This window comes from Lycorma delicatula, chromosome 5 (assembly GCF_047948215.1).
Source record: "Lycorma delicatula isolate Av1 chromosome 5, ASM4794821v1, whole genome shotgun sequence".
NCBI lineage: Eukaryota > Metazoa > Arthropoda > Insecta > Hemiptera > Fulgoridae > Lycorma > Lycorma delicatula.
In genome coordinates this window covers 107,977,884-107,997,986 of record NC_134459.1, presented here as the reverse complement: position 1 = coordinate 107,997,986, position 20,103 = coordinate 107,977,884, and the positions used below count along the sequence as shown (strand labels likewise).

General features: G+C 29.5%; 1 protein-coding gene across 1 annotated transcript in view; it reads right to left on the bottom strand.

Moving 5' to 3' along the window:
- Positions 1–20,103, bottom strand: part of Ser (protein serrate) — a 404,147-nt gene that overhangs the window by 79,936 nt on the left and 304,108 nt on the right. Inside the window, exon 6 of the mRNA XM_075366833.1 lies at positions 7,680–7,813. Coding sequence (XP_075222948.1) covers positions 7,680–7,813 — 134 coding nt within the window. The remainder of the gene's footprint in view (positions 1–7,679; positions 7,814–20,103) is intronic.

Genomic DNA, 20,103 nt, shown 5'->3' with positions numbered 1-20,103 from the left:
AAGTAACGTTTTAAAATGAAACGATTGTAAAAACCTACCAAGCGGAAGATATAGGAAACAGTTTATGAGCTTGCGCACGGCTAAAACTGTTTGAGTTGCTCTTTCATTTCATATATTATTAATCAATGTACGTGAAACATGAGAAATGTTACATAGTTTTAAAACCCCGATATTCATTTTGAGATACACGTATTGTGTAACTAATTATGTCGAATTCTTTAGTTTGTGGCAAATAAAAATTAAAAAAAAAAATCAATAAAAAAAAAAACAAACAACTTCCAGCAAATCTACTTAGATTTAATTGATGCCGACTTGAGAATCCAATAAGTATTATTTTTAACTTTTTAGAGAATTGTTTAGGTGTCTCAGTTTTATTGTTATTATTTTTTTTAGTTTATTTCATTTATAAAATAATCTCACAAATAAGCTCCGTGTATGCAAAAAGCAATTCACGAGAAACGCAAAGGGAGAAATGTACATATAAATGAAAATAAGAAAAGAAATGCAAAGAAAGGCTGTTGTAAAACTGCTACCAAACGTGACTACGACTCTTTGGAATGGCGGAAAAGAATTTTTTAATAGCATTTATTAAAAAATAAAAGAAGCGAAATCAGAAGAGACTACCAACGAGTATAATCTAAGATTCTCTGGTCTCTGAAGTAGTATGTACTGCTGTTTTACCCAAAATTTATTACTAATTTCTTGAATTATCGCGCGATTTATTAACAGATAAATTAATTAATATTTATTAATATTAAATTTGAATATCAGAGTTCTACCAAGCTCTGAATCATTATGCTATAATAATATTAAGAGGAAAAACCTTCAGTTTTTCCATACAGACAATGAATCTTTACGTCAAAAAGCATTTCGCTTAAATGTATGAGAAATATTAAAACGAAATAGATCGCCGGGTAAATTTCTCAATAAGATCTAAATCTGTCGGTTAGATAAAGAATAAGAATCAAACAGGTAGAACTGAGAACTTTTCTTTTTATTAATAGTATGTCAAAATACATCAGCCCGGTAAAAGAAAAAGAGTAGTGAATTCCTAATCATAAAGGCGCGTTCAAAAGCACAAAAGCGGTGACGAAATGACCAGTCCATTCATATAATTCGACAAAGCAAAATCTTTTCTGGACGATGGAAGAAGTACCGGTTCTTCGCTAGAGAGAATTAATCCTATAAAAAATGGTACAGTTACTTTTAATATATGATTATAGTATAGGATTATTATAATATACGATTAGATTGTATATTAATAATTATTTTATTAATCATAGACTTCCAAAAGTATTGCAATAATAAAATCTTTATTGTACTATAAGAATTTATATAAAAAGCAGTCTGTAATTAGTTAAATTTCATAAGAAAGCTACCTATTTTAATGGGTACCATGATTTGACTTCCGGAAAATTTCGACATATCTTCGCGTTTCAAATCCCCCAAACCCCAAAACCATCATCAGTTCAAAAGTTTATCTATATATAACGACCCAAAATCTCGGTCGAGTTCGTTAATGGGTAAAATCGGACTATGAGGGGCTTTTTCGAAAAAAAAATATCCCTATAACTTCCTTATTAAGTAAAATATCGAATTCATTTAAAGTTCCTATTATTCTTTGGACAAGGGCCTAAAACTCATCTGATATCTGGTTTATTATCACCAACTATTGGCCCAGGGGGTGGAAAAAATAGGGTTTTGAAGACAAAGAAAATCATACCTTCCTTAATAGACACAGTATCGAATCGATTTAAAGTGATCGTTAGTCCTCTAAAGATTACCTAAAACTTCTGTCTGAAATAAGTTTTGATATGACCAACCCTTACGGCAAGGGATGGTCAAAATATTGCTGGAATTGTAAGAAGATGGGGCTTGTCGTATGCTAAACATGTGAAACTTTTTTCATATGCAACCATTGTCGTACTGTATAAATATGAAGTGTTTTTCTAAACTTTAAGTTGGAAATCTTTTTTATCCCCTACTTAGCACCGGTGAATCTACCTCCACCTTCCGACGTGCCGAAAGGGATTTTTTTTATAATTTAGTAAACTTGATATTCGATAAATTATATCTTGATATTATTTCATAAAACTTTAATGTAAAAACATGATTTTAAAACTATACGAAAATAAAATAACTTTAAAAAAATGTAATAAATAAAATTATAGATTTAGTTTGTGCCATTTCTAAAAATATAAATAAATTTTACATAAAGAATAATTAAATTAAAAATAAAGGAATAACATAGGAAATTCATTAATCAAGTACAATACTTTTTGTAGTGATCTATTTATTACATGAAGTGAATATTTATTACATTTTTATATAATGCTAATATTGTTAGACTCGTATAAAAAAGTATAGGACACCAATCATAGGTTTTCCACTTAGTATGCTAGTAAGTAACAATGAAATAACACCATAATTTTGAAAAAAATTCTGAAAATCAAGTAACATCTCAACATACGTACAGATCTCTAGAAAAGCTTAATTTAGTTTTTGATTGCAGATAATTTCCTATAATTATGTTAGAACCAGAATGGTGGTAAATCTTATTAATACTAAAATCATTATTCAAGAACCTAAAATAAAATAATTCTTTTAACGGCTCTTTTATTACATTTACATTCAAAATAAATCTGAATTAAATCAAATGATTTAATACAATCACCAGCTTAAAAATGAAATGTGGTAAATCTGTGTTTTTTATTAAAAAAAAAACGTTTACAGAAAAAAAATATCGAAAACAATAACTAAAAAACTGCTACGAATTACATATTCTAAAATTTAACTTTATTTCACAATTAGAAAAGAAGAAAAATGTTAATTAAAATGTCACTATAATAGCCTATACGTAAAATACAAAAACATACGTAATCATTGTACGCAGGAAGTTGATTGTACCCTCAATCTACATCTCTCGACTATATTTCAATTCATTAACAAGTAGCGAACGTAAAACAATCAATATAATTTTATTTCATTTTAATTCTATTCAATTAACAAGTTAGAAAGAAGTTATAAATCACAATAACTAAGGTAAATAAAACGTTCAGTATAAAACAGTTGTGGTGTAATTGTCTAACGAGACTCAACTAAACAATTATTATAATTAGAGCAATGTCTAAAAGGACATGCACTCCACGTCAAGAAGACATGTCATTCTAAAGTTGTCGTCTGTCTACTAAGAGTGGGAGATGTCTGGTACTTCCTGCTGCATTGTGCTTCAATCAAGTGTTAAAAGTATCCACTGGAATATCCTATCTCCAGCATTGTGTTGGTTGGGAGGGAGGTTAATCTTATTAATTTTTAACGGTTTAAGAAGAGTTATTTTAAATTATTAAATATCTATAATCATTTGCTCATATATTTAAAAGATGCAGTTATCTAAATAAAATCGATTTTTACTAATAATTTATAAGGTTTCATTAACAGAAAAAGAAAAAGAAAATTTTGTGACCATAAAATATTTTATAATGACTACATTAATAAGTAAAAAAAATAAAAAAATTACAATTCATTAATAAAAATAACATAAGTAGAAGAAAACACAATACAGTGGCAAAAGGAAATGAAAAATCATTGTACAGCGGATATTTTTCCTAAACAAAAAAAAAGAAGTAAAATCTGAAAATTAATGTCTTTATTACTCTGTTTACAAACAAACAAAATGAAAAATAAGATATAAATAAAACGTTTAAGAATAAGGTTCGTAAAGGGTTCTATGCTTAGATTGTACTCGTATGATATGTTAGCCTTCCCTACCTCTATTGTTTTACGGTCTGAAGACATACGTTCTTAAGAAACCTGAAATTAGTAAATTGAAAGCTGCGGAGATGCGCTTATGAGAAGCATTAAAGGTTGAATCAGAAAGGATAGGATCCGAAGTGAAAACATTAGGAGAGAGTTAAAGAGAGAAAACACTATTTTTGAGAGAATTTATTCTCATACAATACGTTGTAATGAGCATGTACAGAGAATGATTGCGGATAAGATAGCTTTGAGATCGATGACTTATTTACCAATAAAATTATGGAAATACTTTTATTAAACTGACTTGACAACGATAAATCGATTCGGTTAAGAAACGCAGTTGCCGCGTTTATACTTGTTCTAAAAAGGAGCGTTATGAAACATTCTGTGTGCAGGAATTTAACCTAATTTAAATTATTTTATTGTTTTTTTCTAATACTTTTTAAAAATAGTTATTAGAAGTAAAAAATAAAGAACCAGATAAAAACCAGTTCTACTCTAAAATATTTTTACGCACTGGTTTAACTAAGCCCAAGAAACAGTCAAAATATAATAATTAAAAGTTTATGTTCTTTTATTTTATAATATGATTATATATAGACATTACTTAATAGAAGTTAATTTATTTTTAAATATTTAAAATTTCTTTATGCACGTTAATTAAGTACAAGATAATTGAATAAAGTAAGCTATTTTTATCATTGCAATTAAAAGCCCACTTTTCAGTAATTCGGTAATTTTCTTCCTATTATAAACTTAAACCTTATAGTCCCAAACATCTGGAATACCTCAGGGAGTAAATATAAAGAAAGGAAAAATGCCAACAGTCATTGTAATGAATTCCCGTAGATCAGAGAATCCAGTTCCCGTAGATCACAGAAGTTAAAGAACTTTAGGGATTAGTTTTACACATAATAACAAATGTCAGTTAAAATAATAGAAAAAACTTATACATAGCAGTAATTTTAATCTTTTACAAAAAAAAAACTTATTATAATTAAAGGGACAAAATATAAAATCTATATAAGAAAAATGACCAGCTCACAGTTAATTTTTAAAAATGTTAACTTAAAAAAAAAACAAAAAAAACACACACACACACACACACAGAGTGAAATTGAAGTAAGGAAACTGCTTTATGCTGCATATCTGAGAGGTATTTGGAGACACAAAAAATGGGGTCCTACATAGTTAAAAAAAATCTGAATTTCGATTTAAAATTTTACAGGAAAAACAATGGTGAAATCCATTTTTCTGTTAAAGCCTTCGTTATCGAGTGATAAGCATTCAAAATTTACTGCAGCTTTCAATTTTTTTTCTATCTATGATGGAAAAATCATGTCAACAAAAACAAGGTAAAACGCGCTGCATGAACAATTTTATTGCATTTTACATTCATAATACATATAATAACGAACTTTTATATAGTGTTATAATATTGATAATAATAAAAAATAACTAATAATTAACAACACAACTACAACTTAAAACGGCTATGTCAACTAATATTATTTTCTAAATAAGATTTGACTTCCAGGGTAAATATCAGGTGATATTTGTTACTTACAGTAAATGAAACAAATCAGCTGGAAATACTTACTTAAAAAATCTATTAAAAAATTTAGTTGAGTAAATCAGCTGCATATTTACAAGAATGCAGTTTATATTACGTTGAAACAATACAACTTATTAACTTTTCATTTCACCTTTTTACTTCAACGTAGTTGTAATGGTAAAATTTGATAGTTAAGTGGCATAATAGTTTAGTGGCTTAGCGGTTCAAATTTGTTTTTTAGTGAAAATTTTATTATTTTCCACGTTGACATATTTATTTATTTTAAATGAAACAAAATTAATATTATAAATTAAATAAATTAATATTTAAATATTTATTTAAATAACAATGCTTTCTTTAAGTGAAACCCAATGAATAACTCTGTCGATGATGTACGGATATGGTGACAAGAATTCGGCCTTTACAAGAGGTATGTAATTTACTTAATAACAGATTTCCAAACAGAGAACCAATAAATAAATCGACTGTGATCAAGAAGTACAGCGATTTTAAGAAACCGGTTCTGTAAAAAATCATCCTCGCACCGGTTGATCCCAGAACTGTTACAACTTTTGCAAAGTCATTAGATAGATGTATTGCAGACTTTAGTTGAAGACTCTCATTCATCGATTCGGAAAGCTGTTGTCCAACCTGACAATTATTTTTCAATTCAAAAAAACTGTTAAAAAAAATAAATTTCACCCTTATAAGCAAGAACTTTTGGAAGATGGTTTTGACAGCCAAATTGAGTATCGTGATATTATAATGCAAAAATTAGACGTAGACGCAAATTTTCCTAATTCAATAATATTTACTGCTGAATAAGCAAAACTGTCGATATTGGAGCGACAATAATCCCAGATGGATGTAGGAAATCGTACACAGTATCCTCAGAAAGTGAACGTTTGGGCGGGAATCGTTGTCATTATATTGTAGGGCCTTTTATTTTAGATGACGCGTACAGGAGATGCTTACTGCAACTTGTTAGCCGACAGGATTTTACCAAATATCTGGAAAAATGTTGGCCAAGAATTAAATGTTAACATATGGTTTCAGCAAGTTGGGGCACCACCTCGTTTTTATCTAAGGGCACGACAAATTTTGAATGAATAATTTACGAATCATCGGATAGGTCGTGAAGGAGCCATAGAAAGGCCTGCCAGGTCCCGAAACCTATCTCCTCTGAATTACTTTTTTTGGGTACTTGAAACATAATGTTTCAAGTAAACAAAACCTGCAGAAATTGACGAATTGAGAAAAAGAATAATTGACGAATCTACTCGTGTACAATCAGACATGATGCTACAAGTTATAAACTGAGATTATTTGAGATTAGCCACACTGCCAAGCTGTAGGGGAAGCATATATGAGAATGGTATGCTTTCAAAATTTATTTCATTAGTAATTTACGATCGAAAACATTTATTTAAAATTTTAAAATAAATGTGGTAATATTTAAAGTAAATAACATTAGTTGATACAGCCTTCTAATTTGTTGTGTTGTTAATTATTAGTTTTGTTTATTATTATCAATAAAGCTCGAACACAATTTTTCCGTCATTGCAAAATTGAATGCTTATAACTCGATAACGATGGCATTAACAGAAAAACTGGTTTCACCATTGCTCTTGACGGAAAATTTAAAATCAAAATCATTGTCATATGTCCACCTTTCTAATTAAAAAAATTAAGTTTTATTCAATATGGCGAAACTAGGATGGTGGACAAAAATTAAAAACCCACCATAATGCAGATTTTCTTTTAACTATGTAGAACCCCATTTTTTCTGTCTCCAAATATCTTTCGGATATGCAGTATAAAGCTGCTTAATACTTAAATATCGCCCGGTATATACAGCGGAGTAAAAGAAAACAAAAGTGATTTTTTAGTTATCTACTTCCTGAGCTGGAATCAAAGCAAAGTATTTATTAGATTTATTTGTAAATATATGAAATATTTAAACATAATACCAACAGGCTAATCTATAAATTACTGAATATGAAATTATAGTTATAAATAGAGCAATAAAATTAACAAGGAACTTTTATAATATACGACAGAGAACAAATTGATTATTTACTATAAACATTTACGAGTCAATTTGCGCTGTAAACAAGGAAGGTCACGATGTGTAACGTGAATAGTTAGGCATGGCATAATTTTATGCAGATTGTGCAGACAATCTGCATATACATACACTAAAGCACAGACAATGCATATTGATTCAATGTAACCCCTACCTACGTGTTTCTACTTTAGAGTAATAAGTGTATAAATACAATACGTGCTTATTAAACGATTAGGCTATTGTATTATAATTCTTTTTATAAGCTATATTAATAAAAGTAGTAATTTAATTACTATTTACCTTGATCACAAAGGATTCCACCCCAATTTGTATCACAGATGCATTGCCATGACGAGCCGTTACAATAACCATGTTTACATCCTGGATACGGCTGACATTGGTCACAGAACTCTCCTCGCCATCCAGGGCGGCATCTAATAAATAATTAATAAAACAAATTAGTATACATTAAAAAATAAATTCTTAAAAAAAAAAATAGAAAAAATAAACTATTTCATTAAAATAATTAATAATTTGGTTGCTTTTCGTAGACAAGCAATCAAAATTCTTCTGCGAAAAATTGTCACTGTAAAATTTTTACGACCATCTTAAAACTTTCAATTTTTTCCGATCACAAAATGAATTTTGAAATATTACACATCACATTCCGCGATTTGTCAGGAAGAACCTTTATTTAAAAAAAAAAAAAAAAGATTAATAAAAGAAGTCCCTTCTTATCCGTTCGTAAGTATTCAGATATCTAACTCGATCTTTAATGGATACTTCAGTGTTTTCAGCTAGTTGAAACCACAAAAATCTCATCGGGAAACATTTTTTGCTTTACGGTTTTTATAGTTGAAAATTCCATATATATGATTCATAAAAAAAAAGGATTTTTTGAAATCGGTTTCTTAAAAACTATTTAAAAATCTATCGTTTAAAGCATGCTACTAGTTCTACTAGTAGCATGCTTTAGTTTAAATACTGCCGAATTTTTAAAAGAATGTTTTATCCATTCTTATAAAATATTCGAAATCTTTTTAGATTCAAATCTTTATTTACAATCTTTTACACATTTCTGTTTGTTCCTTAATTAAATTATATCTTTTAACTTCACCTTAAAAAGAAATCCCTATTGAGATTCCTCAGAAATTACATACTTACTAGTGCTATGAACTTCTGAGGGTAAAACGTACAAGGTTGCTACCTTTTACGTTTTACTATACATCTGTATAGTAGAAAATAAATAATAAAGTGAATTACAAAAATGGCAGATTGATGAAATACTTAGAAAATAAAAAAATAAACAAAAAAGATAGAAAGTTAAAAATAATGTGAAAAAAGAAACCGAGGAAGGGAGTTCAATTACGCTATAGTAACTTAGGACCAGAACATGTAGTCGCTTAAGTCTTCTAACATCCTCACCGTTGTCTAGAAGGTTTACGGTCAAGTGATTACCAGATGATTTAGTCGAAGTTTATATTTCAAACTGAAACGCTGTATTTCTTCCTTGACGTACCGTAGACCCAAATTTTCGTAAAATTCACTGTTTTTAGCAAACCTCGGCGCCTCAGCTATATACCTCGCTAGTTTTTTCTAAAACCGCTGTATGATTTCAAGTTTTTTCTTGCTTGCCGTGCCCCATAGTTGGACGCCATATGTCCATATTGGTTTCAAAATTACCGAACATAAAAGTAGCTTAAGTCAGATAACTCCGATCTCCTGCCCAGCAACCAGTACATTTCCTTGAACTTCATGTTAAGTTGCTTTCTCTTCTCTCTCACATGAACATTCCACGTTAAACAACGATCCAGATGAAGACCCAGCCACCTTACATTTTCAGTACGCGGGATTAAAATGTTATCAAGGTGGTCTCGTGGACAGTCACCTCTACTCATTGTGAATGTCACATGGCTCGACTTAGCCTGATTAACCCTTATCTTCCATGTATCCAGCCACCTGATAATTCAATTTAATTCGGATTGCAGATTGGTTGAGGCCACAGTTGGGTTGTCATTAACAGTCAGAATAGCCGAGCCATTGACAAAAGAAGCGGCAGTGACTTCATTCTCAACCAAAAAGTCGATGGTGAAGATATAAGAATGACAGGTCACAAAACTGAGCCTTGCGGAATCACTGACTTAGTACAGAAAATACAGATAATGCTTGATTATATTTTACTTGGTAAAATACCCATCCAGGTAGCTACGAAGAACAAGGTAAGTTTGAGAAAATTCTTTAACTTATGTAAAGCCCTTCCTGGGCTTTAAATAAGTAAACCTTTTCAAAGGACCTTTTCAAAAGCCTGCTGGACATCTAAGAAGGCTGCCGAACAGTATCTCTTTTCCTTTAATTTCCTGTTGATAAAGTAACAAGTCTGTGCGCTTGCTCAATGCTGTGGTACTCACTACGGAAACCGAACTGGTGATCTGGAATAACGTGATTATTCTCCGAATGAATAAACCCTCAAATAGATTCCAAAAAGTAGCCAACAGGCTTACTGGGCTGTACGAGGATCAGGATTACCCGGTTTCGGGACCATGACCAATTTTAGAACTTTCCGCTCGGTAGAGAAGTACGTCGTCCGAAGAATACCATTAAAGAGATGCGTTATGTACTGGATAACTTTGGAAGGAATCATAAGTAGCGTCTTATTAGTGGCCAAGTCAAGGCGAAGGTCCTATGAGTTTTACCCTTTTCTGATCGCTTGTTGAATCTTTACTGAAGAAAACGGCTTAATAGGTACACTCACAGGAAGGGGCTGATTAAAAATTCTTAGATTTCCTCTTCACAAGGACCCGAAGAGCAAGCGGTTGAAAGACCTCTCTCTCAAGAAAGTCGCAAATAATTTAGCCTAGTCACTCCGAGTCCAGGATCCGTTCGAAGCCTTCAAAGGAGGAAACGAGGATGGACGTGAAAGCTCTTCGTGGCTTTCCAGAAATCTAATTAACAGTTTAATTTTTTACAGTCAAATTCAAAATTTTATTGTAAAAAAATATTTGCAATGACAATTTACATTATTCTGTGGAATAACAATAGAATCACATAAAAATTCAATTCCATAAGGATTATAAGATTAAAATAAATTCGAAGTAGCAATTAAATCAACCTAGGTTTTAGAGCGACAAAACTTTAAAAAAAAAGAGAGATGAAATTTTATTGGAATTATTTATCCATAAAACGAAAATAGAAAAAAAATTGAGAGAATGAAACCACAGAAATTTTTTTACGCATTTTGGGTCGAAAAGTAAATAAATAAATCAGGGTGTTGAAAAAAAGAATGACCACTGAAATATAAAATGAATTAACTTTTTTCTTAGAGAAACAACTGATTAATTTATTTTTACAAAGATAGGAATCAACCCCTTTTGAGCTGCATGATTAATAATTTCCTGTTACAAGAATCATGAAACAATTACAAGAACTTGTTAGGAAGCTTAAAAGACTTAGATTTTTTATTATCCCAGAAATTAGAATAAAAATTTGGAGCAGTAATATGTTAATTATAATAATTTTAACACAGAAAACTAATATATACTATCGTAATTTATTAATTTTTTATCACCAAAAAAGGATTATAACAAGAAAAATGTTCATATTTACGATGAATGATTCAAAATAAACTTTACAAAAATTGAATTCAGAACCAGATAACAGGAATCTATATTGATAACAACAGTAACAAATATAATATGTGATTAAGGAATATATTTAATTTTATTTATTTTGCCAACAATATAAAAAAATAAAGATTAAACATCTACATTACAATAAACACAAAGAATTGTTTAACAAAATTCAGGTAGATATAAGCTATTCTATTTTAAAATACTACTTTAAGTTAATAAAAATACACACAGCTATATTATTACGGCACCAATAAAGTAGCAACTTTTTGATTTCAAAGAGAGTCGGAGTAGTACAAAAATAATCTGATGTGGACACCGCATGACTTCCGTGTACGCCTACTAAATTACACATACACATTTTAAAAGTACATAAAATTCTATTTCACTAATAATTTATGATTTTTTCAGATTCTTTTTTTTATTGTTATTACTGAATTATTATTTATTGTAAAAATCTTTTACAATCGAGAAGGTTAATGATTATTAATAAATAAATATATTTAAATTAAAAGAAAAAAGTTAGAAAGAAGAAAATGAAGTTGGATTCGAACCGATGTGTCTTCCCCTTGTAAGATCTAAATATTCTATTAACATTTTATTTGGCTATACCTCTAGAACCAATGATATATCGTTGAAAATCTCTCAATGAGGGCTTATTACTACCGTTAAAAAAAAGTCCAAAATCCAAATTTTTTGGATAAACACAACTAGATGTCACAACAGTTCTAAATCCAAAATTTCAACATTCTACGACTAATAGTTTTTGAGTTATGAGAGATAGATACGTACGTACAGAAGTCACGCCGAAACTAGTCAAAATGGATTTCAGTTGAAATCTGAAAACCGAAATTTTTCGGGATTACTTCCTATCCCGATTTATTACTAGGAAGTAATAAGTAAATTAAAATAAAATGAACAGATATCTGTATTAGAAAATTTATTAAACATAATATTACGTCGAGCAACCAATAAAAAAAGATTTAAAAAAAAGTAAAATATAAGTTTTATAAGAGCATTGTAAGTAACTTTGTACAGGCCTACATATAAATTTTATTTTTAGAATAACAATAAATGAAATAAATCAAACTCATAAAAAACCTTCAACAGATTTGGAAGAAATTATACTTTACTTAAAAGTAAATATCTGAAGTGCAATGATCACTAAACTTTATGTAACGGCGCGCACATGTACATAAGCAGAATGCAAAAGGAATCTAGATACTGTAAAAAAAGCATTATTCGGTTACGGTATATCTTAGTAGTCAAAGGAAACTTTTAATAAGAATCAGAACTAAAAATACACATCACTAAGAAGAATGCCTAAGTAAAGCAGTCGGTAGTATTACGAAGCGTATATACTTGCAGAGTTGTTTTATGTTAGGGAAATGGATAACGGTGACAGAAGATAAACTTGAACACGACAGAGAAGAAACATAGAACAACAGTGAGAAAAGAACAGGAAGAGAAACAGAAAAGAATAGTAGCAGCAGCAGTAGTACACAATCGTAGTTTAATGAATCGATTAAAATGCGGCCGGTGGGATGAGGTGCTTCACTTCTAAGAAGAATAGGCTTTACGTGGACTGACTTCTGATGTAGGACAATCCCTACTTCCCACGGGCATTCTGGTATCACTTGTCATTGAACAATCATCCAAGTACAACGTAATCCCTCAGGAACTTGTTATATTTCCTTACAATAATTGAGTTGGGTTATCAACTTGATCATTATTTTCTAAAGTTTCACAAATCAAAAGGTTAACCATAAGACATCTGCAAATCTTTTTTTTCTTTCTATTCATATACAATCTTGTCTGGTATATTTCCAACTTTAATAGGTATTACCATTTATGTTTGTGCTTTATTATTCTGGTTTTTCTTACAAAACTACTTCCATACGGCTTACTTGCAATTATAAAAGATTACCTTTGAAGGAAATTATTTTTATTTAAAAACTTTAGTTAATAAAAGTTAAGTTATTTATAATATAAAAGAACTATAAAAGCGAATTTTTATTATTCAGATATTTTAACATGGACAACAAAAATAATTTCGAAAAATGTAATACAATGAAAAATTTGACCTTTATGAAATAAATGATTTTACAGACAAAAAAAAAAGATTAAGCGTCTTTAAAGGAAAATATATAAAGTAATTAAATGTATTTTGCGTCCTTTCATCAATAATCATATTGTAACGAAAATCTATATACAAATCTGAATATATATATATATATATATATATATATATATATATATATATATATATATGTAGTACGATTCATGAAAAACAAAACAAACTTGCAGAAGAAAATAAAGAAGAGAATTAATTTACATATAGTTTCAGAATCGTTTCATTAATAAATGTCGGTTGGCGAAAAATTATGCTCTGATTTGTGCGCCTTCGGTAAACTTAAGCCAGATTGTAATTTTTGGGGTCCAAATTAAGGGTTAATTTATTGATATTATATGAAATCTGACCGGAAAAAGTTTTTAGAAATAGGTCCCAGATTGTATTTTTAGTAGTTTTAAAGAAATCTGTGATAAAAGACAAAAGATTGGAGTCTATAAACACACTATTTTACGTCTGGCGTATAACTTTGTTAAATTGAGAACACGAAAATTTTAAACAAAACTTGCAGATAATGTAATTTTGAGTAAAATGGCGTGAATAATGTCCACAGGAATTAAATACAAACTTAATAATTTCACAACTTTTATGTTTTCTTTTACGCCAAACGTAAAATAGTTAGTTTTCGACCAAAATGTTATGTCTTTTACCCTAGATTTATCGAAACTATTAAAATACAATTTTGGGACCAATTTTTTCTGGTCAGAATACATACAAAAACAATTAAATTTTAGGTTTTAATTTTACCGAAGACGCAGAAGTCAAGGCGAAAACTTTCGCAAGCCGATACTCGCTAACGAAATGTTTTTAAAATTACGTTTATATAAAAAATATGTTTACATTCTACATGATTCATAAATATAACAAGGAAAAACAGAACCATCATAGGGGTAATTGTAAGCCAACCATCCTTACCGTATATATCTATCTACTGGCGATAATGATAATTGCTTTTCTTCTTCGAAAATATGTTTATTCTCATAATTTTTAGCCATTTATGCTGAATACAGATAGATCTTATCTTTAACTAAATATACACCTAAAATTCAAGGCGAGAAAAACATGAATAAATTTACTAAGGGAGATCAAAAGCGATTTTCAATTAGAAATGAATATAACAATACTGTGGTATTATAGCACTGTTAAGTGCCATGAGGAAATGACTGTGACATAAGACGAGACGTGAATTACTCCTAAAAACTTTATAGCCATTTTCAAGAGTAATGTGGTAAATAACTCATTGCTGACTTATTTGGGAAAGGAAGAGGAAAAGTGATTTTAAATTTATTTCCACGACAAGCCAAATGCAATAAGTATATGACAGACCGAACTTCAAATTCTTTTCTTTCAAATTCTTTTATTTCATTCACTTTTACAAAATGAATAATTAATGGACTAATCCTAATACTAATTATAATACTCTAAGGTTATCTATTCATAGTCTAGAACCAATATTAACATTGTTTTATAATATACAATTTAATATTTATTACTTAACTTAATCATACTTAATTTATATGATTTATAATCGGAAATGAGTTTGTAAAAAATGAAACATTAGGTGTCAACAAGGGTCTTGCCGGTTTTATAGTACCATCCCTTTTATATTACTATAAAAATATATCTGATATTCAGCCGCACAAGTGATAACTCATTCTGTACAAACCTGGAAAATAACTGTCTAATAAACTTCATTACTAACAGAGAAAGCAACTTTGATTGGTGGAAATATCTGCCGAGGATTTGCATCGGTGGCATCCTAACAGAGGCCAAACTGATGACTGTGTTGTGTTATCAAGTTTAGAGGGTCTAAAAGACGACCACCATTAAAGTTCATCAGAGCTATGAACAGAGGGGATGTTGTGGCGACCGGGATCGTCACAAGGCGGGTGTCTTACCCTACGGGGGTCAGGATGGCCTCGTTGTACTGTAGATATTTTACGCATCAGAGCACCGTGAGAAGAAGCGAGTCAAATTAGTAGTAACAAATTAATGAATCCATTTATGTTTTAAATTAGATAAATTTACTCAACTGTCTACCACGAAAATTATTCGTTAATTCAAAATTGAAATAAGACCACAGCCTTATTGGTTTAATGTTTCAAGTTACATTACATTCCAATGTATGGAATGCATAGTCTCTTATACAAAACAGTATGGTACACATAATTAATTCGTAAAGTATGACGGCAACGTGAGAATTTGTAGGACCTACTTAATTAAATTCAGATAATTATCTTTAATCTTTATGCATATAAATTACTCATAATATTTCTTAATATCTATAATTAATGTTACCTTGACATTGTCTAGGAACTAAACAATAATTTAACCAACGATTAAACTCGTACGCTAATATTTTGTAATGAAAAAAAGCATATGGATTTAATTACAGTATAACGTACATTGTATATTAGAATTCTGTTATTATATTTTAGCCTACTGCTACACATACATGCATACACACACACGTGCGTGCACACGCGAACAAGTTGTTATCCTGCCATATAAATTTCAGTTAATTCTATTTTGTTAATTTGTTATTCCAATTACACGAATTTGAAGAAACTCAAACTACTAAACTAAGGTACTGTATGTACGTTATTAAAATAGTGATATAATTATTTAATGTAAATGTAAAACAATTTTATAACTAAAAGACCATGAACAAAATGCAATCTATTATATAATATAATTTACACAGGATTATAAAATTCTATAGTAAAGCTTAATTTATTGAGTTCGAAGTAAAACTTCTAAGTCCATACAAATAATAAGCAACCAAATTCTGGCCTAGTATCAATTCACATGGCAAATCCATATAGATTTAGTTTTGTGTTTTTTTCCATTTCCTGAACCAGGTTGAAATTAACAATCTGTTTCATAAAAGCTTGCCAAAAAGATAACTCCCTGTTTAGATATAACATGAACGGCTATGACTTCAGCAATATTTATTCAGCACATGTTTTAACTTACTGTAGAATAGTAATCCTAAAGACGTGAAATAAAAACTGAATGAAACAACTACCAATATGAAATCTTAATAAATTTTTTTCAAGCTAGAGCTAGTTTTACTTTTTATAATTGACTTTGCTTGGATACTAAGGCGTGTTCAGTTACTGGAGGCGTGACTGCAGAAAAGAAAATACAAAACCCGAAAAAACAGTACTTTGACCACATTTCCACCTTATTATTGGTTTTTCATATCTGATGTTATAATGCTGTGTGGTACGTTTTGCAATGCTGGGGAAACCTAAAACCTATATTTTTAAGAAGAACGGACGATTTCAGACCTAATATTTTGGATCAGTAATACTGTATCCCAACATAACCTAAAAAAAACACATTTTTAATCATAATTTCAAATCAGTTAACTAATTTTTATTTTACTATTACCAAATTACTTGTCATTCAAAGGGCCTTCCAATGAGGAGTCACAAGCTACATCGTCTCATTAAAAAAAAAAAACGTTCATCCCTTGGAAATTTAGAAAACATTTAAGAACAAAATTTTGTGTTGGTAATTTAAAAAAGTAATCTTCACGGTTTTAATCCATATATTATGATTATATCAAACGGTTTGAGAAGTACTATCACGTAATATTATAGTTATTGTAGTTGGACTGAAAAAAAACCCAAATGGTTTTTCGCACCTACCGAGCGAAGGGGTGGGCGAATTTTAATTTTCTTTTCACCGAAATTCAGTATTTTTTCGGATTGTCAATTAAATCTTATCATTGTGATTTAAGATTTTTGAGTTGCGGTAAGTGTAGCAGAAAGCGTGAGTTCCACCCTTTTCAAAATAATTTTAAAAAGGTCCCCCCCCCCCTAAGAATGGTGTACATGCCTGCAAACAAAAATACGATGGGACTGATAGCTGTTGAATAATAAATATGACAACTTTTCAAATGATCACCCAGTATATATTAGGTAGATTTCATAAGAAAAGGCTACCTATAGCTATAAGATAGCTAGCTATATTAGTTGTAATGGGAACCATGATTCAACTTCCGGAAAATTTCAACATATCTTCGCTTTTCACACCCCCCCCCACCCCAAAACCACCGTCAGTTCAAAATTTTATATATATATATTTTTTTTTTCATTTTTTTTTGGACACGATAGCTGCCGTAATTTGCGCTAATAGCTTTCAAATTAATGTATAAAATATAATGACCCAAAATCTCGGTCAGTTCGTATCAAGTAAAATATCCTATTGTTTAAAAGTCCTATTTTTTGGATAAGGACCTAAAACGTATCTCTGTAAAGTTTTTTGATATCACCAACCATTGGTCCAGGGAGTGGAAAAAATGGAGTTTCGAAAACAAAAAAAAAAAAAAAATTCATACGTCCCTTAATAGGCACAGTATCGAATCGGTTTAAAGTGATCGTTAGTTCTCTAAACGTTACCTAAAACTTTTGTCTGTAATAATTTTTGATATGACCAACCCTTACGGCAAGGAATGACCAAAATGTTGCTGGATTTGTAAGAAGACGGGGCTTGTATGCTAAAATGTGAAACTTTTTTCACATGAAACCACTGTCGTATTGAGTAAATTTGAAGTTTTTATTAACTTAAGGTGAAAATATTTTTTATACCCTATTTAGTACCGGTGAAATCTACCTCCGCCTTCCGGTGTGCCGAAAGTGATTTATTTTTATAGCTTCAGATTTCAAGAGACATTTATTAAAAAAAAAAAAATGTTTAAAATGACGTAAATACTGGTTTCGAAGATCATGGGCAAAGTCAGTGCGTGGTTACGTTTTTATATGCATTTTTATGCATATAAAGAGTTAAAAAAATGAAAACAAATCAACTTCTCAATGTTTCACAAACTCAGAACAAGCAGTTATAGAAAACGTTTTGGATTTTAACTGTTGTGAAATTTTTTAATACATCGATCCTAAAGAAGTACAACAGATATTTTGCATTAAAGCCCCTAATAAAAAGATTTCAAGATTAAGATTTTATTCTTTTTTTAAATTATCCGAAAATTCTTGTAATTAAATTTTGTTTCCATGTTGGTTTTCTGAGAAACCAGTTTAATGAAGGAAATAAATTTTTTTTTTTCACGAAATATAAATTACATACTCAAAATTTAAATATTTTTGTGCTAAATGTGTTACATATTTCATACAATTTAATTAAAGGTATTTTTCGTTATACCTAAAATGTATCCTGATCAAGGGAAGCAAAAAAAAAATTAATGACGAGATAGTGCTGGACTCGTCCTCCATCAAAAAAAAAAAAAAAAATGAACAAGCTATGGAGCGTATCATATATGTTTAAATAATAGTATTAAAATGATTACAATTTTTTTTTATAAATTATTCTTAATAAATATATCGTACTTTAATTAATCAGCTATTTATAATTGCAATAAGACGAAGAAAGCATTACAAGTTGTCTTCCGGTGTGCGATAAAATATTCCATCCTATTAAACAATTAAACTACTTCCTCCCTCCTAACTAAAAAATCTGGAGATTCAGGAGTAAAATAGTTCAAGAAAAAAATATAAAAGTAGCAACACTTGTTCGGTTACTATTCTTGGATAAAATTATTTGTCTATTTGTTCCTTAAACAAATATTTATATCAAATGCATTTTAATAAATTAACAAAAAGGTTTTGCCCTTTTGTAGTGCATAAGTGTGTAAAAAAAAATACATATAAATATATTACAGGATTTTATAACAATATATTACAGTAAATATGCAAAAAAAACGAGAAAAAATTAATTAGAACTCGAATATTTTTAATTAAATCGGTAGGAAAAAATAAAGACTACTATTAATATATTAATTACGGTTTTTGATGAATATTAATTTTTAAAATTAGTGTAAGATTTTTTTTCTTTTATGTGAATGATCCTGGGTACATGCCAATTAATTTGAAAAATACATAAATGTATAATGAAATGCCGATCTCCATGGCAGAGTGCTAGAGTTTCAGCATTTCATCCGGAGGTCCCAGATTCGAATCCCGATCTGGTATGACATTTTCCATATGCTAAAAAATTTCAATTTTCATAATCCCAAGTGCAAACTTTTCAAATCTTCTGTGGATAATTAATTAAAAAAAGAAAAAAACAGAAACAGAAACAAAAACAAAATTAAAATATACATTAAACCAATGATTCCCAAAATGTGCGCCGCGGCCTCTTCACAGGGGCGCCGCGAAATATTGTAAAAGCTTCATAATTAATTGAACTAAGACTTTTATAATTATTAATTTAATGTTAATAAAGTAAAAAAATATTAAAGATACACGAGTTTTATTCATTTTTAACTCTTACTTATGAGGTTATACTTAGTGTAGGGCGCCATGGAAAACTTTTAATTGGAAAAGGGCGCCGCGATTCGGAAAGGTTTGGGAACCACTGCATTAAAAATTTGAAAAAAATAACATTCAGTATTCATGACGCCCTACATCGATTAACTGTTTGAAGAATTTCTACATCAAAATAAATATTGTTCTTTTTATTCCAAACAAATACAATTTAATTAATCCTTTGGTAAATGTGTATCTGGTATATACATTTTTTTCTGGTATGTATGTATTTTGTTTAATCAAGAAACTTAAAATAACTTAATAAAGACTGGTTTGAAGTGTGTGATTTTAACAGTTTTTCTCTGTTTTTTCTTTAACTAACCACAGAATAAAATAACGAAGACTTTTTTAAAACAATTATTTGAAATATTTATTAAGTTTATTATGCAACACACTAAAACCTCATATTTTCTTAGCGTATTTCTTACGAATTTTCAAAAAAAAAAAATTTTTTTACAGAATAAGTTTGAAAACTGAAAAATAAAATAAATCTAAAAAATCTGATGTGGACACCACATAACTTTCTTGTACGCCTATTAAATTATGTATACACATTTTTTTTTAAATGAAAAGAACATACAATTTTAATTCATTAATAACTTCTGATTTTTTTTTTTTTTGTCTTCAGTCATTTAACT